Source organism: Sturnira hondurensis, unplaced genomic scaffold, assembly GCF_014824575.4.
Source record: "Sturnira hondurensis isolate 20B ecotype Veracruz unplaced genomic scaffold, ASM1482457v3 Scaffold0005563, whole genome shotgun sequence".
Classification (NCBI taxonomy): Eukaryota; Metazoa; Chordata; class Mammalia; order Chiroptera; family Phyllostomidae; genus Sturnira; species Sturnira hondurensis.
In genome coordinates, this window is record NW_028078194.1 from 377,574 (window position 1) to 401,423 (window position 23,850).

A 23,850-nucleotide genomic window follows, 5' to 3' on the forward strand; every position below is an offset into this window, starting at 1 on the left:
TATCTCTTCAATACTCAGAAATTTAACTGAGATATGCATGCCTTTATTTGGGTATATTTTCATGATATTTTGCTGGGTACTCTGTTTTTCAGTAGGAAACTCGTATCCTTAAGCTTTGTCTATTTTTCTTGAATTTTCTTCTGTGTTTTCTATTCTTTGGAACTCTTATTCCTGTGTTGAACCTCTTGGACTCTCAATCTTCCCTTCTGTTTTCTATTTTTTTCTTCCCTTTATTCTGATATTTCTCTAGCCTTATACTTTGGTAATTCCTCATAGGATTAAATGAATTTATATACATAAAGTACTTAATTTACCTAGTGTCTGGCATATATATAGTAAGTTATTGTGTTTGGTGTAATTGTTGTTAGTTTCTTAAGTAATTGTTTAGAGGGAGGGGGATCTTTGGTCTTAATTTTTTTGACTTATTAGCTGTATGACCTTGGGTGAGTCCTGCAATTTCTTTGATAACCTACTTCCCTCGTTGGTAAAATGCGAATAAGCGTTGTTTTGCCTGTGAAAATCAAATGAGAATATATATGTGAAAGTTCTTAATAAAGTTTGTACAGAGTTAATAGTTACTACTTACATCTTTTAGATATCAGAAGTTTTTAGTTAGAAAAAAAATTATGGCTTTTAGGGTCATTTTTAAGATTTGATTTGATTGCATGTGACTATTTCTCCCAAATCTACATGAGCTAGGTAATGTAAGTTAAATGTTAGTGCTACCCTTTAAAGAAATTATTTCATAATACTCAACCTATGTTAGGTTGAAGAGAGAAGATTATGAAAATATCCTATGAAAAGTTCTAACTTTACTTCAGATTGTATAAATTTGTGTAATGTAATAATTATTTTAAGAATGCTCTGGTTACTAGTTTTAACCCATGTTGGAATATTTATTGGAGTTTATTTATTTATTTTTCTATAATGGTATTTGAGATTAGGGAAAGAGAAAAAATACAATCTGTCTTGGTTTTTCTAACAGTAATGTAATTTCAAATGTTAGCTCATTTTTGTTAATGGTGGCATTTTGTTTGTTTTGTTTTAAGGTTTTTGGATTCAAAGCATAAAAACCATTACAAGATATACAATCTGTAAGTATATTTTCATATTCGTATGCTTCCAAATACTTCTAAAATAACTGTTAAATGAAAGTTATTTCCTTGTTAGAATAAGGTCAAGTGAAAGATATATTTGAATAGAACTGTATTCCTAAAACACTTAGTTCAAGAAGTCTGTTTGAGAGCATTGTCAGGTCATTTAGAAAGTGTAGTGATGAGGTAAAACAGTGTTGGCACAGATTTATGTTACTTGATCTGCTGTAAACAACTTGGCGTCTAGCCCATCTTTGAGCCCATAACCATGTAGTAACTTGAAGTGTAAAATATAGCAGAGCTTCTGTTAAAGCATTAGTGACATCTTCCATCAAAGTGTGCTCCACAGTGAATATAATTTTGCTTATTCAAGTGTCTCTAGGTCACTCGGTTGAGGCAGCTCTTTGGGTATTCTCTAACTGCGTTTACCATTGAAGTTACCTAAAATTGTTGTTTTCTTTGTTTGGGGCAGGGATGGAAGGATTGCCCAATTGATATGGCTAGCTGACCTTATCTTTGACCTTTTTTTTCCCCTCTTGATTTTGTAACTGAGATGTAAAAAGGAAAGAAGAAACAGAAGTGGGCATGGGATAAAAGGGGGACTAAATGATAATGGAAAAAAACACAATTAAAATAATATAAAATAAAATTCACCTGGAAAAAAGAAATGTCATTAATATTAAAAAGAAGAAGAAAGAAACAAAAGTAGATGTTTAGCCGTTTCTGCTCTGGAAAACTATTTTTCTTTCCCAAAATAGTGAACATTTTTTATTTTTTAAACAAGGGTATATAAAAATAAAATACTTTTCTCCCTGGATTTTATTTTTCCTGTGAGATGTGTATATATATCACCAGGACATTTTTTATCTAAATTTATTTATACTAATTCACTGTTTTTGTAGTTTATTTGTCAAATGTAAGAACAAGATTCTTTTCTATATTCAATGGACATTTGTATCTTCACCAACAAGTATCTTCTGTGTCTTACTGGCTTTCGAAACACTGCTTTCTTATCTTTAATTTAGTGATTGTTCTGATAAGAGTTGAGAGTGAAATAGACTCCCATATTGTTTCTTTAGTGAGTTTTCACTAATTTCCTCAGATTCACAAAAAAGCAAACATTGTAGACTGCCATTATGAAATGGCATTATAAAATAGATTGATAGACATCATTAAATATGTTGTCGGTCCAGAGGTAAGATGTAGTTCTAGTCCTCAGGTAATTTGTAATATAATGTGAAAGGTAAATAAAGTATTATAGAAGAGATAACTTTTGTATGGAAGAAAACCAAAAGAAAAGATGTTTGAGTGGGGATGAAGAGCATCAGTAGAGATGGACCCACAGGCCTAGTAGGAGGGGAAGTGGCACTGTAGGCAGAGAGAATTGCACGTAAGAAACCTGTTGGCATACTGTGGCAGATAATTCATTCTGGTCAGATTATGGTGCGTGTAGTGGGGAGCTGGCTATGGTAGAAATAGATGACAAGGTAAAAGAAAGTAAAAGGCACTATAGAAACAAGTTTAGGGTGGGCCCCAGCTTACAAATGGTCTGTGTGGGTGTTACCCTCTTTTCCTGATTACCTTCTACAAAGCCTTGTTTCAGATGCTAGAGAGTTTCTGTGGAGGAATATAAAAACCATGAAGCTTTGCACTTTTTGAACAACTGGATTTAGAAGTTAAGTGAAAAAAGAAAGAAAAAACAAGACAACTGTCAAAAGTTGGAGTCTATTAAATAAGTTACTTTAGGCTTAGATTCTCAGGATTGTGCATTTAGAGTCCCAGAAGGAAGGTAGAGAGATACTAAAGAAAGATTCTGCCTTTTTCAAAATTTTATTCAAGTTTAGCATTATATTCAAGGATAGGGAAGGAAATTCTTTTCATTCCTGTATGCAGTGGCTTCCTGCTTCCAGAATTTAGGACCTAGGCTTGAACTGTCAGCATCGTGGGTTACTTACGTTATTATGATTAAAGTTGGCAATGGGATCTCCCTGGGAACTGGACTGCCTGTTTGTTTTTGTATTTCCAAACTGTGGACTCCCAAATTAATGAAATGTCTTGTTAGTTGAGAATAGTTTTTGGTGCTTATATTTTAACTCCTTTTCTCCACTCCATTTAATGGAATCACAGACTTTCAGAACTGGAAAGTACCTGAAAGAGATCATTTAGTCCAACCTTCTCATTTTACAGATGGGGATTCTGAGGCCTAGAGAAGTTAAGTGAGTTGAACAAGGTCACACAGGTACACGTGGTAGCAGACCATCCACTGTTTATGCCATACTCCCTTCCTGGGATTTTTTGTTTGTTTATTCCTTTTTTAACCTCCCCAGATTTTACTTACTTGAGAAGTTTTTAGAACCACTAGTTATAGCATGTTTTGATTTCTGATGTCAGTGTTCAATCTTCTTCACTTTCCTCTTACCCGTTTATATTTCTGGCTCTGGGTAAGTGAGTCTGGCAAGTAGCAGATGTTTCTAATTTATTTCTTTTATATTTAGGGTATTGATTATATGTGATGTATATCTTTGCAAACAAATAGAAATATTGAAATATTTGTATTAGACATATCTGCACTTATTAGTATATTGAACTTCATGGCACTTACAACATACATGGATGAAAGAGAGTTCTTAATGTAGAATTGAGTTCTTAATATATAAACAGACTTTATATCTCTTAGGCATTCATTAAGTTATTCTAAGAAAGGACAAAATTAACCTGTCATTAACAAAGTTGGGTATACTAATACTTAGTAAATTAGCTTTTTTTTGTGCAAGTGTTTTTTATTTTTGTGTGTTCCTCTGTATAACCTGTACTCTGGTGGGAGTAAGGGGAGCAGTAGGAGAGATAGGTAATAAAGGCATAATATAGTTCTTACCTTTGAGGAACCTAAATATTCACTGGATACTGTGTTTTATCATATTGGGTTGGCCCAAAAATCTGTTTAGCTTTTTCTGTAAAATAGGCACGTTTTTCATTTTCAACAAAACTTTATTGATTTGGGTATTTTGAGTATGTCAGCTGTATCTTACATGGTAGAATATTGATTATTCTCAGTGTCTCGATTTGATTTTTATCAACCTCAACTGGTCTTCCTGAACATGGAACATTGTCCAGTGAGAAATCTCCAACATGAAACTTTGCAAGCCACTTTAATTTTTTAAGCTTTTATTTATTTATTTTTAGAGAGGGTGGAGGGGAGAGAAACATCCCCCAGCTGGGAACCTGTCCCACAACCCAGGCATATGTCCTGACCCAGAACTGAACCAGCAACCTTTCAGTCTGTAGGCTGGTGCTTAATCCACTGAGCCACACCAACAAGGGCTGCAAACCACTTTTAACACATTCAGTCAGTGACAGCACCTTCTTCATACACTGCACAAATTATTTTTGCATTTCAGTTGCATTTTTTACTTTCTTGAAGTAATAAAGCGTGATATGCCAGAAATGTTATTTATTTTCTTCCATCTTCAGTATTAAAATGGGTACATAAAAATTCACCAATTTTAATAAGATTTTTTAAATGTATGCTGATAAAACAGATGTCATAATACAGTCTAACAAAATTGCTTTTAATGAAGTTAAAGAGAACTAAGTGCTACTAGAGCCATCTTATGGGAAAAAAAACAAATGAATTTTTCAGCCATCTCAATATATTTGACATTGAACTGTGTATTATTTTGTTGAAAACATTTAGCTTTTATTAATGTTTATCAATTTTCTTCTGTAAGATAGGGATAACTTCATTAAAGGGAGGAAAGAAGACGCCCTAACTTGTGGCTCAGTGGATTGAGTAATGGCCAGTGAACCAAAAGGTCACCAGTTCGATTCCCAGTGTGGGCACATTCTGGGATTGCAGGCGAGATCCCCAGTTGAGGGTGTGTGAGAGGCAGCTGATCCATGAATCTCTCACACACATCAATACGTCAGTGTTTCTTTCCCTCTCTTTCTCTCTCCCTTTCCATCTTTCTAAAAATAAATAATGTATTTTTCTGGACACATTCCCCAAATTTGGGAGGAAAGGAGGGGTACGGTATGTCTTATATTCCGAATGTAGCTTACCTGGCTTGCTGTGTGTGAGAGGGGTGTAAGGGGTGGTGGTGGAGTGGGGTCACAGGTTATTAAATATTTTACCACATTTTTTGCTTCAAAAATTTTTTCCCTATTTTCCTCCTTTAAGATCTAGGTGTGTCTTATGGTCTGGTACGTCTTCTAGTCCTAAAAATACGGTAAATGAAATCTTAAAAAAAGAATTAAGAGGAGATGTACATGCCTAGCTGATTCCATGGCAAATCTCACTTCATGGAAGCTTTTCCTATTAATTAATCTTATCACCTTTTTTACTTTTTGTCTACTACTTCATAAAAACTCTTTCTTCTTCAATGCCCCTTTGTTTTTCTTGTCTCATGTAAGTCAATATGAGGTGATGATAAGAAAATGTCTTTTGAATTTTGATTATAAAGAAGTACAAATGATTAATTCTAACAGTCAAATTCTATTTGCTTTATTGCTTTATTTATGTATCTTCAATTTAAGTTTGTTGAGAGACTTAATAACATTAAAAAATTTTACAAGAAACTTTGAGTTTTTGTGTAAGTGTGCATGAAGTTATGACAGAAGGTTTTAATTAAGAAGAAAGTCTCTATTCTTCTCCTAGCAACTTCTCCACAGATAACTTTAATCACGCCCAGTCCTGGTATGCATTCTTACACACTCCCTGTCCTTACCTATAGAGATTTTCGTAGTGTTTTCGTTATCACTGTTTGTTGGTTCTTTTGTTCCAAATACGGCTCTTGTTGGAAGATTGTCTTTGACAAAATTTTGTTACTGCATTTTTTTTAAAACCTGTTTTCATTTTTTTAAATTATAAGTAGTAGTATGGAGCAGAACTGGAAAAAGTTTGGTTTTTATACTCAGAGGTACTGAGCTTGAGTCCTGCCTCTTCCATTTACATAGTGTGGTTTGAGGCAAGTTTTTTTAGTATGCTCTAAATCTTACCTTTTTCATGTATAAAATGGAGATAATATTAACTGTTATCATATGGTTGGGAGGATTAATAAAAGAACATGGAAACTCCTTTGTAGGTTTTGTGTATCTAGTAGACATTTAGTAGCTCAGTATTTCCACTTTCTCTTCATTGCTTCCTCTTAATAGTAATATTTGAGAGTCAGTTTATGAAGTTAGTTTTATATACTGTTTGTCAAAGCAAATATTTTGAGTTCTTGAGAAAGCATGGGAATTTTAGAGAACTGAATCTGCACGAAACTCAAAATGTTTATTTTTTGTCGTGCTGCCATGAGACCAACTTCTTAGAGTTGTTTTCTAGCTTATACCTCCCACCTTACTTCCCAAGCCCTGTGATTTTTCACTGTTGGCCAGGTGACTGTTTTCAGGGTCAGTCCTCTTCTTTCTACCTGTCATGTTTTTTAATGTGTGTGAGTATGAAATTATTTAACAAGGATGCATATGTGTGCACATGCCATCACTGAATTAATTTTCTTTCTAGCAAAACTCAACATACTAAATTATAATATGCTAAAATGGAAAAGCTTTGTTTTGAGTAGTACTATGACAGTTTATTTCTGGTCTGATCAGTTAGAAATTTGTGAATTGTAGTTTCTTCTAATCAGTTCAACCGTCGTGTGGATTTAGGTTTAAAGCTGTTTAAAGTAGAGGGAACTGCACAGATACTTTAAGGATTTCTAAATGTAAAATATAGGTCTACAATTGCTTATTTGAAACTCTTAGGGCCAAAAACTCTTGTGTTTCAGTATTCAAACTTTTTTCAATTTTCAGAAATGTAATAGACTTGGAAACATACAGTTTCTTGTATCACCCCCAGTGGGATTTGAAATGATACCTAGAATGAAAATGTTTGCCTCTTCACTATAATTATATTAAGGACTACATACAGCCTCATAAATTAATATTAGGTACTATAGCATTTGAGTTTGTCATAAAATTTTTAAAAAGCTAGGTATTTCAAACTTTGGAGACTTTGAAATTGTGGATTAAAGGTGTATGGACCTTTATTTGTTTTAAAATGCTGTTTTTATTTTAAATAATTTTTAAAAAATCTTATTTGGTTAGTAGTTGAAGTTACCAGGATGCTGCTGACCAAAAACTAATATATGGAATCCCTTTCTGAGCCTATTGACCTATAAATATGTCTTATTAATCACAAGTAAGCCAGTGCATGATAAACATGTCACTACTATTGAGAAGACAAATTTTAGCATGCTCCAAGGTAGTGCTAAGTCAACATTTTACTATTCTGTATTGATTTTACTTATTACTATAAGACTTTAATTAAAATTTGTAACTTCAGAGGGTTATTAAAAAGATGATGGATTATCTAAAGAGAGAAAGGTCTGGTTTAGTAACTTGTGTCTGAGTAGATCAGCATCATTTAGTTTCTTTACTTACTTTTCCTTTGCAAAGTAACAAAGGAAAAGTTTGTTACTTACAGTTACAGTTTCACTGTTTAACATATATTTTTTAAAAGTTTTACAAAACTGTGCTCAACTGTGAAGTAAAGATGTTATGAAACTAGTTATTTAAAAAACTCCATTAGCACAAAATTTTCATAGGAAATTTGAAGGTATAGATGCAGCTGAATTTACATTGTTGTTTATTAGTGACATAACAGGTTTTATAAGCAGATGTATAAGCTCTAATTGCATATATTTAATATTTGAGTCTTGGTTTCCCTAATTATAAAATGGGGATAATAACAGAACCTACTTCAGGATTAAAAGAAATAGTTAATATAAAATATTTATCATACCCTGGTTGGTGCGGCTCAATGGATTGAATGCCAGCCTGGGAATCAAGGGGTTGCTGGTTCCACTCCCAGTCTAGGACATATGCCTGGGTTGTGAGCCAGGTCCCCAGTGCGGGGCATGGGACAGGTAACCACACACTGATGTTTTTCTCCCTTGTTCTCCCTCCCTTCCCCTATCTAAAAATAAATAAGTCTTTTAAAAAATACCTAATATAATGCCTGGTACCTTATAAAAGTTCAGAAAATGTTTGTTTTACTTTTTTCTTAATTGTAAAAGATAACTTTATATCACATTTAAACTTCTCTTTTAGATGTGCTGAAAGACATTATGATACCGCCAAATTTAACTGCAGAGGTAAGTATAAATGTACTTTATTATGTTAAATAACTTAAAACCAATAGACTAAGTCTTACTGTCATAGCAATAATAAATAATCTCAATTATTAAGTGAGATAAATACTTGCCTTAAAAATGGTCTTAGAAAATTTGAAAATTATAATTTTGCTGTTGTGTTTTAGGAAACAAATACCATATAAATATGCCAGAAATATTAGAAAACCGAATTACAGAATGGACTACAAATTAGAAGAAATTTCTAGACTAATAATAAAATAAGGAGGAGGTTATATCTGCTTTGTGAGGCGTTTGGTGTCATAGTAAGATGTTATGTGGAGAAAGTGGAACAACTTAACCTCTGTCAAGGAGCATGGCCTAAAAGGTGGAAAAGGGTACTAACGAATATGGGTAAGGTGGAGGGTTGAGAAGCTTGGCAGATACTGTTAAGAGAAAGTGAGTACGGTGAGCTACAAATTGATGTATTTGCCATTGATGCCTCCTGAAAATCTAGAATGGTATTGCAAACAGTTGGTTTGAGGATTCAAAAGCACTAATGGTGAGAGTCAGTATAATCACTAAGAATGTTTCTTTTTTGGTGAATTTAGGTTACTGCTTAGTAGGCATAGCCTGTTCTGGTTGAGGTTTATCTGCCTTTAAATAGATGTTTAACAGGTTTTCCTCGATGTTTTTGTTTGCTGCAGGGGAAATGAAGATAGAATGATAGTAGTTTAGGCAGATGACTAAGTGAAAGCTCTCCCGATAACTCCCTGTAATGGTAGTTGCCGTCTACCAGAGAGCTGCCCCTCACAACAAAGAACTTAATTGATTTTATCCTGTGCCACACTATGCCTTGGTTGACAATATAAGACATACTTTTCTAAAGAGTATATTTTATTGATTATGCCATTACGGTTGTTCTATTTCCCCCTTCATTCCCTTCCACCCTGCGCAACCCCCCCCACACCATTCCCCCCCTTTAGTTTATGTCCATGTGTCTCAAGTTCTTTAGATTCTACATTTCCCATACTATTCTTGCCCTCCCCACTATCTATTTTCTACCTACCGTCTATGCTACTTATTCTCTGTACCTTCTCCCCCCTTCTCCTCCTCTCAGTCCCCTGTTGCTAACCCTCCATGTGATCTCCATTTCTATGGTTCTGCTCCTGATCTAGCTGTCCTCTTAGTTTGCTTTTGTTTTAGGTGTGGTTGTTGATAACTGTGAGTTTGCTGTCCTTTCACTGTTCATATTTTTCATCTTCTTTTTCTTAGATAAGTCCCTTTAACATTTCATATAATAAGGGCTTGGTGATGATGGACTCCTTGAATTTGATCTTATCTGAGAAGCACTTTATCTGTCCTTCCATTCTAAATGAAAGCTTTGCTGGATAGAGCACTCTTGGATATAGGTCTTTGGATTTCATGACTTGGAATACTTCTTCCCAGCCCCTTCTTGCCTGCAAGGTCTCTTTTGAGAAATCTGCTGACAATCTGATGGGCACTCCTTTGTAGGTGACTGTCCCCTTATCTCTTGCTGCTTCTAGAATTTTCTCCTTCATTTTCATCTTGGCTAATGTAATTACGATGTGCCTTGGTGTGTTCCTCCTTGGGTCTAACTTCTTTGGGACTCTCTGAGCTTCTTGGACTTCCTGGAAGTCTATTTCCTTTGCCAGATTGGGGAAGTTCTTCTTTATTATTTGGTCGAATAAGTTTTCCACTTGTTGCTCTTCCTCTTCCCCTTCTGGTACCCCTATAATTCGGATGTTGAAACGTTTAAAGGTGTCCCGAAGGTTCCTAAGCCTCTCCTCATTTTTTTGAATTCTTGTTTCTTCATTGTTTTCTGTTTGGTTGTTTCTTTCTTCCTTCTGGTCTGCTCCCTTGATTTGAGTCCCAGTTTCCTTTCCATCACCATTGGTTTCCTGTGCATTTCCGTTCATTTCAATTAGTTTAACCTTCATTTGTTCCTCTAATTTGTGACTAAAATCAACTAGTTCTGTGAGCATCCTGATTACCAGTGTTTTGAACTGTGCATCTGATAGGTTGGCTATTTCTTGGTGGCTTACAGTTATTGGCTGTGGGGCTTTGAGTTCTTCTTGAGCCATAATGTTTTTGTGTGTTCACACCTGTTATGTATGAGGGGTGGAGCCCTAGGTGTTCACCAGGGCGGGGCAACTCTGTGGCTGGGTTGTGATGCTGTATGTGGGGGCAGGCTCCAAGAGGGGCAGTGGCATTCTCCTCTGCTGCTTCCTGCCTCTGGGGCCTGGGAGGTCCGTCTCATGGCTCACTCCTTCCTCTGGTTTATCTGCTAGCAAATATGTGACCTTGGTCAGCCTGCTACCTTGTGCCCTCACTGGGTCTGCCTGTTGCAACCCCATGCCTGGCATCTGCCAACTGTGACCCATGCCCCTGGGTCAGTCTGGCTGAGTTTTCCTGCGGAGCACCGCCCTGCAACCAGTCTGGCTGAATGGTTCGTTGTTGTCAGACTTCCATATAGTTCAGTTTTCCGTGTTTTGGTCGCATTTTTATTACTAAAACTTTGTTTAAACTAAGTCTTTAAACTTAGCTGTGTGAGGAGGCACAATGTTTCCACCTATGCCTCCATCTTGGCCTGGAGTATAAGACATACTTTTGACATATTTAGATGACACAGGATAATTAGGTACATTAGATGTCAGAATTTTTAAGAGTCTTTTAAGGGGAGCCAAGACAGATAACAAAGTAAGATGAAATTTAGTAGTGATATATTTAAAATCCTATTTGTAGACAAATTTAAAAAACACTCTACTCTGTAGGGTACAGAGAGTTTTGGGTTCTTCATAAGCTGTGTGAAAAGACTCTGAAACTATTTTATAAAGCTTACTACAACTGTATAATTTTTATAAGTACAGTTTTCATTTTCTTTTGTAAATGCCTTTGAAGTCAGTGTATATAACTAACATTTGCAAGAAATAACACACTTAACATTTTTATTATGAAGTTTAAAATGTACTCCTTTATGCAGTCCTTTCTATTATTGATTTATTAATAGTTTTTCTTTTGAATATGTTTTGTGGTGATGCAATATTACAAATATTACTACTCTTTTTATTAGAAAATTTATTCAGAGTGTGGACAAGATGCTTAGGTGACACTTTATTTTGAGTTTACCTCCACCTCTGATAATGTTGTGACCTGTGTTACCTTTTCATAGCAAAATTTCCTTCTTCATCAAATGGGGAAAATAATGTTTGGCCTCCCTGTCTATAGTGGATAAGTTTAATAGTTAACACGAGACTATTTCTATTCAAAAATTAGAAAATTATCAGACAATAAATTCTTGTTCTTTGGAGTTAAATTTTTATTTTAAACATCTCTCGAGCTTATATGCAGCATTTCTAAACTTAACGTACTTTTAATAAACAATTCAGAAGAGATTTTTCTCTCAGTCTGAGGTTGTCTTTCTTTTTATCACAGTTGCACAATATCCCTTTGAAGACCATAACCCACCACAGCTAGAACTTATCAAACCCTTTTGTGAAGATCTTGACCAATGGCTAAGTGAAGATGACAATCATGTTGCAGCAATTCACTGTAAAGCTGGAAAGGGACGAACTGGTGTAATGATTTGTGCATATTTGTTACATCGGGGCAAATTTTTAAAGGCACAAGAGGCCCTAGATTTCTATGGGGAAGTAAGGACCAGAGACAAAAAGGTAAGTTATTTTCATGTTTTTCTTTCCTCTTCTTAGATATAAAAATTTATTTGAAAACAGATTTTTAAAAGGAAAGTTGGTAACCTCATGTTTTTCTCCTAAACATTTCAATCAGTTAGTACCTTAAGGTTTTTTTTAATCCTCACCTGAGGATATGTCCATTAATTCATTAATTTGAGATAGAAAGAAACAGAGACAGGGGGAGAGAGAGAAAGACAGAGAAACACCCGACTGTGGTTGCCTCCCATACACACGCCTTGACTGAGGATCAAGTCTGCAACCTTTTGGTGCACAGGACAACACTAACCGACTGAGCCACCCAGCCAGGGCCTACCTTAACTTTTATATGAGCAAATGACTGACTTCAATTTCCTGTGTATGCTAGCATTTTTGTGTCATGCTAGCAAATCTTAACCATCAACTGTAGTGCATATTTAGTCTCGCAGTACTTAAGAAGCATTTTAAAGAGCAGCATCATGATAAAAAATAAGCTTGATATTTCTGAAGCTTGATTCAGAATAAAATGTGTTTGGATAATAGCTTGAATGCCATTACCTAGTAAAGTATGATCTTTACTCTTAAAATATGTAAAGATTTTTCTTTAAATACATATTAATGTAAGTAGTTAAGAATACTCAAAAGTTCTTCTCTTATTCAGAAGAATAAAGTGTGTACCTTGGGTTGATAACACTGGAATTAATTCCAGAGCAGACAGCCTAAGTTGTTTACCTCAGTTTATCCTTTCGTCTAGCAGGGGTGTCCAGCCTGTGCCCCAGGATGGCTGTGAATGTGGCCCAACACAAAATCATAAATTTACTTAAAACATTATGAGACTTTTTTGGTGATTATGTGTCGCAGTGTATTTGAAATGTGCCCCAAGACAACTCCTCTTCTTCCAGTGTGGCGCAGAGACACCAAAAGTTTAGACACGCCTGAGAGAGAAACAGTTGCTTTTGCCGATTAAAACTATAGAAGGTAAATTGTTTTTACTGAAGTAAATAAATTCAGGACTCAGGAAAGAGACTAAATTGGAAGAAAACCATATAGAAATGGATCAAATTAAAATAACAGTTACAGAAGCAATGGTAGAAATTTAAAACAGGGTTGATGAGCAGCAAACATTTTGGTAGTTGAAAAGAAATCAGGTAAAAATGTTTTAAAATAAAAAATAGAAAAGTTGTATTATGTGGAACCAGAGCATCAGATTTAAGCCAAGGGCTCTTAAACTACTTACGTATGTTATATATCTTTTTTAAAAGATTTTATTTATTTATGTATTTTTAGAGGGGAAGGGAAGGAGAGAGGGAGAGAAGTATCAATGTATGGCTGCCTCTCATGCGTCCCCCGCTGGGAACTGGCCCGCAACCCAGGCATGTGCCCTGACTGGGAATCGAACTGCGATACTCTGGTTTGCCAGCCCATGCTCAGTTCACTGAGCTACACCAGCCAGGGCTATATATCTTTTAAAAATATGGTAAAGCTATAAATGGTCTTTCCAAAAATGTACATGGTGTACGTGAACATAAAATTGTTCCTAGCAGTTTTTAATTGCACTGAACAACACTATTTTTAAACAAAGAATTTAAAAGAAATCTTCATAACAATTATGTCTCTTTTTTGTCATGCAAAAATCAGTGGCCACTTTTTGAGAATGACTAAATATAAGTGGAGCAAATGAACCAAAATTAAGCTTTAGTTCTGCTCAATAGTAAATTTTAATGAAAAGGCTTCTATTACATAGCTTTTAAATAACACATTCAAACTATTCCATTGTCTTTGACTTTCTTTTTGGTCAAAATGAGTGCTGAAAATCCTATCTCATGAAAGAATGAGAGAGCAAGTGGAGGCAGTAGGTTCTTTTGCCAGATGAGAAAGTAGTATTGTGTCAAGAAATAAGAATTCACCCTGAATTCTTAGTTAGGGAATTATTTAGTCAGTTGGGCATTGTCCCTTAAAGGGAAAGGTCTTTGGTTCGTTTTTCGGTCAGGGTAAGTGCCTGGGTTGTGGGCCCCATCCCAGGTAGGTTAGGGCCTGTGCAAGAGTCAACCAGTCGATATTTCTCTTTTCTCCCTGCCTTCTCCACTCTCTAAGAATAAATAAATAAAATCTAAAAAGTAAAAATTAAAAAGAAAAAGAATTTTCTAAGGTTCTTCAGATAAATTCATATCAAATCATTTTCTTTGTCTTCTAGTTAATAAGATCATTTTTGACAGACCCTGACATAATGCTGTGTTGGAACTGTAAATGAGTTCATACTGTATTTTACCCAGTTAATGGCAGTTAAAATTCTGGCTGTAGATTTGTCTTCTGAAAGCCAGTGTTATGGGTAGCAGAGAATTTCATACTTGCTCCCACTTCTTGACAAACCTCTTGAGAATCCCTTGATTGAAAGTCTTGGCTTTATGACTTTGGCAACTTTCACAACAGTAGATTTTTCATGACAAATCCTCTTGCATAGACTAGGCTATGATTCAAAGCTTGGCATTCATGAGGCAGTGGAATACTTTGACAGCAATAGATAAGATTTCTCTTAGAATTGATGGTGAACTCTTTTACCCCAGTGCATAGTGATGAACAAAGTGGTGAGCGAGTCACAGTGACATGCAGAACCCCTCTACCAAAGCAGCAAAACCAGGTTTTTTGCCAGGTGTTAAGGTGTACTGTCTATCTAAAGAATACTGAGATTTCTTCAGGAGAAAGTATTTTTTTGTTTCTGTTTTTGTTTGTTTAGCAAAGAAACTTCACCATTTTGAAATTGTTTATGTCCCTTGAAGTTTCCAAAAAGGAAATTAGCCAACTTAGCCAACTCTAAAATAAGAATTATTCTTTGTGTTACCATGAATTTATTTGATGAAAATTGGTAGCTGGCTAAGCTGAGAAATCATATGGTGAGGGAAAGTGATATTTCCAATCCTTTCATGACCTGCTTAATAGTTTTAGGGGAAAAATGTTTTTTGTTTTGAAATGGACGAAAATTGTTTAATACAGAAACTGCAACAGTCTTAGTGTTCTATTGCAAGATACAAATATTTTTGACCATTTCTGAGATATTTGTCTGCACCGCATCAGATGTGTGACTTTTTTTGTTTGTTTGGTATTGTAGCTAACAGCCTGGTAGAGGATGCTCAAGGATTTTGAGTTGGGAGCAAATAAAAATTTTTGTAATGGTCTGGCCTTTTCTAACTGAGCTGTGCTCTCACATTTTCAGTCTTTATTGCTCTCTTCCCTTCCTCTTACTCTGCCCACCCCCCAACACACATATGAGTATACATGCTTTCCCATGTAGGTGCTTCAAGTAGATGACTGCATGCTTCTAATAGTGAGAGATAACCATAGAAAAGGCACGTGGAGTATTCCATTCATGTCCATGAATAAAAGTAAACCTCAAGTATACTTCAACTTTATTATACTTTATTTTCTCGGAATCCAGTGTAACTTGGATCTAAGAGAAGTCTCCATAATGAAAAAATGAGGACATATTTTAATTTGTCGGTTGGAAGATATTTTAGTTATCCCAATATGGTAATATTGGCAATTCTGTTACTCCATAGAGGTCAGGAGAGACTTGATATGGCAAGCCCTGTGGGACATTGTTATGAAGTTAGGGGCAAAAGTGAAAAAAGATAGTAGAGAAATATTTATGAAAAGAAAATGTAAAGTTTTTGTAGTATTATGTGGAAAAATGTAATGGTACCTACATCAGTAGCAGAACTGCTGTAGGTATAGCATATTCTTATAGGTTGTACTTTCCCTATAGTGTAAGGTGTTACACTTAGAAATGAGGTTTGTACACACTGTTAAGAATATATGCAATAAAATTGTTATGTTTAGCTATTATGTGATATTAGGACTCAGTTGAGTAATTTAGCCAAAATTAATCAGTTTTAGCATCTTGTAATCAAATCATCAAGATCTGCTGTGCTTTGCTCGTGGTTAATTAATATACCTAGACCATTTTTTAAATGAATTATTCATGTGCTCTAAAGGAATATCCTAATGTGCTCCTACCTTTATCCCTGTGTATATTATAAAAGGTGAAGTGAAATGTATAAGTAGACATTGTTTTCAAAGCTATATTTTTCTAAAGAGTGCCCTTTGCATTTTAGGTTGAAACAGCATTAGAAAATTAGTTATAGTGGATAAAAGTCATAGGTTTTGTGGGGAGTGGTTTGTGTGTTGTTTTTTGGGGGGGGGTTGCAGGAATGTTTCTTATTGTATAGATGATAAAACTGAGGTCCAGGAAGATGAAGTGCTTTAAGATTATCCAGTTAAAGATAGCATTTAGAGTGAAATTTGAGTTCCCTGGCACACTGTTGATCCTCTTTCCACACTATTAAGTCCACAAATCCTGGAACTGCAAAAGGATATTGAGACTGTTCAGAATTAATCTCTGTACAGGGTCAAGCTCTCCTGAGAGGTCGTGTAATGCTGATGAAATTGTCCAGTTTTGAAAGGTTTCTCAGTTTATACATTTCTTTTTTAGATGCTAGGGCATTTAATCCATTATTTAAGTAATTATAGTTAAAAACATTTAGATATATTACATGTTTACCTAATGGTTGGAATACTAATGAAATACTATATTTTTAAACTTTGAAGACTAACTAATTTCATTGTAAGAAAACTTAGCTGAGCATAAACTGTTATACAACTGTGGAGTTACTCCAGAGAAGTGTCTTATAATTAATATAATTGATTATCCCAAGTCCTTTTATTCTCGAAACATCTGCTAGTAGATGTATCCTCTTGCCAGTATTTCCTTTTAGGTTGAGTCTTTAAGTTTGCATTTTTGTAATAGTGAACCACGGTTACAGGAGACACATACATTTTACAAATTTTTAGTTTATGTTTGATTAGTTTTATTAGAACTGTTTTTGAAGTTGTTTTGCTTATATCCTTAATTTTAATTATAGAGAAACATTAGGAAGCTGGAATGATTGTGTTCTGACATTTATATAGGAGCACAGTGTTTCTTCTTCTCTTCCTCCTCCTCTCCCTCCTGCCTCTACTCTGTCCCCCCACCATCTCTATTTTCTCTCTTCCCCATCTTCCCTCTTCCTCTCCCCCTCCCCCTTGTTTTAAGGAAAGAGAATTCAGTTTTCATGTTTTGGTGAAGGATTTGTAGACTGCTCAGAGACTTTCCCCAAAATAATGTGGTGCAGAGTTTTAACATTTCCTCAGCACACAGAATGCAAATTAGATGGCGGAGTGGTAGGTGCCAGGTTACCTACTATAAAATGTGTCGTGTTGGTAATGCCCAAATAATATTTCAGGTTTTGAATGTTTGGTAGAAGTAAAAGTACAACTGATACCTCCTATAAAAAATGTTTTCTGAAAGTAGGATAACTTCTCGAGGAAAGGAAGACTCATCTTTCATTCAATACTTTAGATAAAGACAGTTATATTATACTTCCATAAGGTAATTCCTATGGTTGTTTCCAATCTAATCCTAAGCCTCACACTGCCTGCATTTGCACTAATGTTTCAGAATTGTAATCAGTAACTCACAATATTTGTTGTAAGCTATGAATAGAGTTAAGACATCCTACAAGTAGTGGTTAAGTATGTATTTTGGAAGATTTCCAAATTTTCTGAATTTAAAGAGATAAACTTGTAAACTATGACAGATGACCCAGAATCTCTGCTACACTCTTTTCCCCTTGCCTTCTGCCTTTCGGATGGTAGAAGTATTGGAGCTTTTGATGTTTCCCCAAAGCAATTATTAGAATAGAATTCCTATGTGTTATGATCTCTGTAAGAGAGCTTGTTGACTTATCGGTGATGAAGGCTTAAATATTCTATTAATAATAAATGCTAACTTTATTCTAAGTGATACCAAGAAGATGGTATTTTCTCATTTCTCTGAAGAATGAATTTTTATGTCCTATGACATTTAATCGTTACTTTTTTCTAGTCTATTTATTAAATTTCCCCATATAATAACTTAATGAAATTTTTATTTTCATTTAAAACAAAATAAGCTATAATTATCCTCTTTTTTGGCTCTTGAAAAACTCACTATAACATTTTTATTTTTTCTAATATGTTTTTCTGGGCTAAAGTGTGTTCTTATGATACACACTGTATAAACCTGTTATCTATTCTGTATATTCATAAAATTGTAAGGTTTAAAAAAATTAAAACAAAATTTCTCACCTAAGGACATGCTCAATGATTTTTAGAGAGAGGGGTAGGGAGGAAGAGAGAGGGAGAGAAACATTGATGTAAGAGAAAAACATGGATCAGTTGCTTTTCTTACGTGCCCTTAGTGAGGACTGAACCCTAAACTTAGGCATGTGCCCTGACTAGGAATTAAATCTGTAACCCTTTGGTTTATGAGATGGCACTCCAACCAACTGAGCCACACTGGCCAGGGCTAAAATTGTAAGATTTTTATACCTTGAAGAACCTCAGTAATTATTTAATTCAGTCTTATTCTAATGTAATTGATAAAACAGATCTGCAAATATCAATCTGTCTTGGGTTGTTTAATCTCTCTGCATAATAATTCAAAACCACACCTACCTTCTAAACTCAAATCCAGTATTTTTCTACTGAACTATGTTCTCTTGTTTAAATTATTTTTCTTTATTATTTTGATTCCAAAAAAGACATACAGACTGAAAAAGGGGGGGAAAGCAGTTGTATTGTGATGTGTTAAAACTCTTATCAATTTCAAGTCAACTAAAAATAGCTTAAATAAAAGGAGATGCTTATTGGCTTGTATTACCCTAAAAATACTTTGGCCGGGATCTAGGTGCTTAACAGAGGTCAGGAATCTCTCTCACTTCTCTCCTTTCCTCTCTATATACTTTCTTTTTAGGCAGGCTCTCTGTAATATAATGGCAGGGTATGGCTCCCAGTGGCTCCAGCTTTACAATCTGCCTGCTTTAGCAACTACAATGGGAAGAGAGCTACAATTTGAGTAGAAATTCATAGATCAGGTTCTAATTCAACTGGAATAGGGCATGCATCAGTTCCTTCCCCAAACATTTTGCCCACAGGCCTGGAACATATATATGAAGCTGAAGAATAGTGTTCACCTCTGATGCCCCCAGATCACAGGGAGAATGATAGCTTCCCAAAGGGGAAAGGATGCTGTGCAGAGAGGAAAATGACAGTTGTCTGCTTCATATTAATCTCAAGGATTCTGTGGTTCATGCACCACTATTTAATACATTATACTTAAATCAGTTGCATACAATTGAAGCACTATGATACTCTAAACTTTGGATGTTCTTCATAGATAGGAAAAATAAGAGCTCAAAGAGGGTGCTCCTTTTTATCACATAGTTAGTAGGCATACTGTCAGTAAAACCCAGGACACAGGAATAAAAAGTTTGAGAATCAGATTCACATTTAGGTTCAGATGCAGGTTTTGAACCAGACCATTAATGTGTGCTGGGAAACAAGAGGTGATAGAATCTCTCTTACAAATTTGTAGTAGGATTAGAGATACATGTAAGATATTTGACATGAAGTTTAATATATAGTAAGTACTATTCTACATTGTCACATTTCTTTGTTGAATTACTTTCCTATAATAGTCTTATTGTGATCATTCTGAGCTACAAGCAAATACTATATATTAAATATCTACATTATTTTTGAATTTAGAAGTACCAGTGAAAAGTTTACTGAAGTAGAAAATTACTTTTTTAACTGAGGAATGTAGATTGTGAATTCATCATAGAAAAGATGATCTGAGAGTATTGATACACAGAATATAAACAAAACATACATCTTGTGATGTCTGGGTGGTATTCTGGTCTGGTAGTATTCTAGGTTTGAAAGATATATATAACCTGTACTTTTAAGTTTCTGTTTCTTAGGAGATTAATCATACATAGATTTACATAAAACAACTCAGGTTAAAAATAGTTTGTTAAAGATAAATCAAGCAAATGTAAATTTTAAACGCAGATGATAGAATATCAGTATCAGTGCATTTACACCTAAAATGCATAAAACTGGATCAAGAATGTCATTTTATATCAACACAGGGTACACTCCACAATGAAGACTTAGAAGTTAAAGACTCATGTTAAACATAACATCAAAATATATTAAGTAAAAGCTAGAAGAAGAAAAGAAAAAAATTATAGAAAAGCAACTATAGTAGGAATCTTCAATATACTTCAAGATCAAGAAGGTACAAAGCAAGATATGTAAATAGGTTGATTATGTTAATCAACCTACCCCATAAAATGTGTTTTTGTGATCTTTTAAACAGTTACCAAGATTAATAATTTATTATGCCAACTACAAAGAAAATCTCACCTCCAAGTAGAAATACATAAATCCCAGTCCTTGATTACAGTTCAGTAGGATTAGAGATTTATTAAAAAGTTTAATCCAACTAAATCAATCACTGGAAATTTAAAACCACTTAAATAATTTTTAGTCAGTGAGGAAATACAAATTCATATTAGAGATTACTATAACAGGTAGGAAAGAGGAATTAATACATATGAAAGTATAAATGTGTGAGTTAGTAAACAAACCAAGTCAACCCTCTCAAATAATAAATCTAAACTCATATGAAAATGCCATAAATAACTATATTTTTTATAGTTAAAGGAAAAAGTAAAGAGGAAGAAAACAAAAATTAGATGTTAAATTTGAGAAAGGAAATATTACTACAATGTAAAGGTGAAAATGAAAATTTATATTAAAGCCTATGCAAATGAATTTGAAGTTTTCCATGGAAAACAAGCAATTTTTAGTGAAAACATTAATCACAAATCCTTCATGATAAAATACAAAAAGTCTAAACAGATCAATGAAAGTGTCCAGGAGCCTTCAAGTCTGAATTGCATTTCAGGTGCCTGCTATCTAACCTGGAAGCTTCAAATAATTACTTGGTCAAGGGTATTAGAAAATATATAAAAATTCCCAGTGACTGCTTGCGTAGTCCTTAATCTGATAGAGTTAGCATATTACAAAGTCCAGAAAGTACAATATGAGGACATTAAATATTTTGCCCAAAAGTAAGAGTACATGCACGAGGGTGGCGAGAGGTATTCTCTTTTTTTAAAAGATTTTTTATTTATTTATCTTTAGAGGGGAAGGGAAGGAGAGAAGGAGAGAAACATCAATGTATGGTTGCCTCTCGTGCATCCCCTACTGGGAACTGGCCTGCAACCCAGGCATGTGCCCTGACTGGGAATCGAACTGCGATCATGTGGTTTGCAGGTCTGCCCTCAATCCACTAAGCTACACCAGCCAGGGCGGCGAGAGGTATTCTTACTGAATAGTTTCCTCTTGCTCTCATCACTTTCTACACAACTGTACCTAAAATACAGCTAAAGCCTCCAGTAGTGTTAGTGACACCCTGGTAATTTGTTTTGTTTTTTTTTAAGTCACATTGTGTAATAGGAAAGGAAACAACATAAAAGCTGTAATATCATTTATTCAGCAGCATTAGTGAATGCATTGCTGCGCACATAAGATATTTTATAACACAAATTATATATTTTTTAGCCTTTGTAATACTTAAATTTCCTAAAACATTACATATTTTCTGGTTTCTTCAACAAAGAGAGAGATGTAGATCAGGAACATCTCTACGTACCTGTGTTACCAGATTATTGTACACATGTGTCAGTTACACACTCCTATTTTTTGAGGGGCTTTAAGGCCAGCATCACTTTTTGCTGCTGCTATTTTTGCCACCTAAAGGCTGTCTGCCTGCATGTAGTTTGTTGATTCTGATATGGTTTTGCTTGGAAAATAAGTAACCAAGTTGGTGAGGAATTTCGTGTTTTAATAAGAGTCCATAAATTCTTGTGGGGGAGCCCTGTGTATAAAGAGCACAGCTGTATGCAGAGGCCTTTGACAGTTATTTTGGATATTTAGTTACCTTCACTTACTGAGCTCACAGGTCAGAGCATTGTTGTGACCATTGAGTAAATGGGGGTGTTGTGGTGTTACGGTAATTGTCCTTTAAGGGAGAAAAGTATTCTGATACATTCTTTTGTATGGATGTTGCCCTGATTTACTCTATTATTGGCTGGGATTTAAATATTAATCAGGTCAAATTTCTAATGTATATATGTTCTTCAGTGGGTACAACCCAGTTACCACAACAACTTAAATGAAATAACTATAATGGAACTTTTCTTTTGAATTTGGCTTTTTTCTTTTTCTGTCCACAGGGAGTAACTATTCCCAGTCAAAGGCGCTATGTGTATTATTATAGCTACCTGTTAAAGAATCACCTGGATTATAGACCAGTGGCACTGTTATTTCACAAGATGATGTTTGAAACTATTCCAATGTTCAGTGGTGGAACTTGCAGTAAGTGCTTTAGATTTTCATTCTTCCATGTATTGAAATAGTTTTCTTAACATTTATAGAAGTTAATATAAAAATCTAGAAAGAAATTTATCATACTGAAAATTTTTGCAGTAGTGTATATATTTTTAAGTATCCAAACTTACTAATTTGTTCAGTTGTTTAGTGCCTGGGGCTAAGGAAAACAAGTGCAATGTGTTTTAGTGTCTTTGAAGCTGAATTGTATTTATGAAAGAAGTATTCTGAGATGCAACTACCAAATGCAGCCTAAATTCTGATTAGATGGTTAAAAAATCTGTCCCATCACATCAGCATGAGAGTCATAGTTTATTGGGGTTGAAGCAGGGACTGATCTCTTTATGTCTTAGGGAAGACTAGATATTGATAGTAATGGTGACAGGGACAATAAAGAGGAAAAGAAAAAGTGGTAAGACATGAAAAGTATATTGACTGAGTAGGGTTGAATCAGAGTGTGTGGAATATTAGAGAAAACCTGGATTTAGAATGCATTTTATAGTTTCTAGATAAAATACTACCACATTATTTCTTTTAATACTTCTAATTTCAGTGATGTTTTGCAGTTCATTAGTGGTTTTAGATTTCAGCTTTAAGTTTTGCTTGTTGAAAATATTTATGTAATTTAAAACAATTTCTATCTCAAAATTAATTTATATCTAGAAAATTAATTTCTTGATGTTATTTATTTTTGTCATTAGGTATGATCAGATATTTTCTTATTCTTAGAGCAAGGCAACTCTACCAAAGACTACAGGTTTGGTAATATAGCATGTTAAGGTTTCTAAGGGACCCCTCTCATGCTTTTGTCATCTCAGTACAATTTTTAAAAACTACTGAGTGCAAAGCACTGAACTGTCAGGTGATTGAAATAGGAACTTAACATAGAGTAGAAAGAAAAACGAAGAAAAAAAATCTCATGATTTTCCTATAGTATAAATATCAGTAAAAGAGCCAACAGAAAAGGATAAACTGTTAGAAAAATAATAAGGGAAAGAGAACATTCAGTTCAGTAATCTTACCTTGTGTATATTTTCACATTGGCCTTTCTTAAAAATCTCATCAGTTCTGTTCTGCTTGCCTATGTTCAAATACTGTTTTGTGTTGTTTTATTTTTTGTTTTGGTCTCAGTATTACATTTATACTGATTCCTGAAATCTTTTTAATCTTTATTAATTTTGTATGCACTTTGATTTAATACTATGTGGTAAAGCTGTATATAAATAATATGTAGTTAAATAGGAGGTTGTATGTATAAATTACAAATGGCATATTGACAAAAAGAAAATGTTTTGGGGGGCTTGTCAGATAGTTTGGTGAAGGAAGTCCAGCTCCTCATTGAGCACTGTTGGCAAGTGAACAGTTCAGATTGGCATTAAAACTGAAGGAAATGATATAGGCAATAGGAAATAGCTTGAATTGAAGCACAGCAGAAGGAAAGGAACTGGACAAGAAATGTAGAGACAGAAAATAAAATAGAAACGGAATGTGTAACTGATTGTTAGAGGTCCCTGAATGGGGATATGGGACTTGGTTTGGCAAATGCTACAGTGTCAGTGATAATACTGGAGGCTTAAACTGTGTTTTAAGTACACTTGCATAGAAAATGATCATAGCAAGAGGGAAAAAAATGGTGGA

The 23,850-nt window shown here is 34.6% G+C and overlaps 1 protein-coding gene across 1 annotated transcript in view; it reads left to right on the forward strand.

Annotated features, from left to right (window-relative positions):
• PTEN (phosphatase and tensin homolog) overlaps window positions 1-23,850 on the forward strand; it is a 94,391-nt gene that overhangs the window by 53,554 nt on the left and 16,987 nt on the right. The window contains exons 5-8 of the mRNA XM_037047409.1: window positions 1,050-1,094; window positions 8,187-8,230; window positions 11,663-11,901; window positions 22,059-22,200. Of these exons, the coding sequence (XP_036903304.1) occupies window positions 1,050-1,094; window positions 8,187-8,230; window positions 11,663-11,901; window positions 22,059-22,200 (470 nt within the window). The remainder of the gene's footprint in view (window positions 1-1,049; window positions 1,095-8,186; window positions 8,231-11,662; window positions 11,902-22,058; window positions 22,201-23,850) is intronic.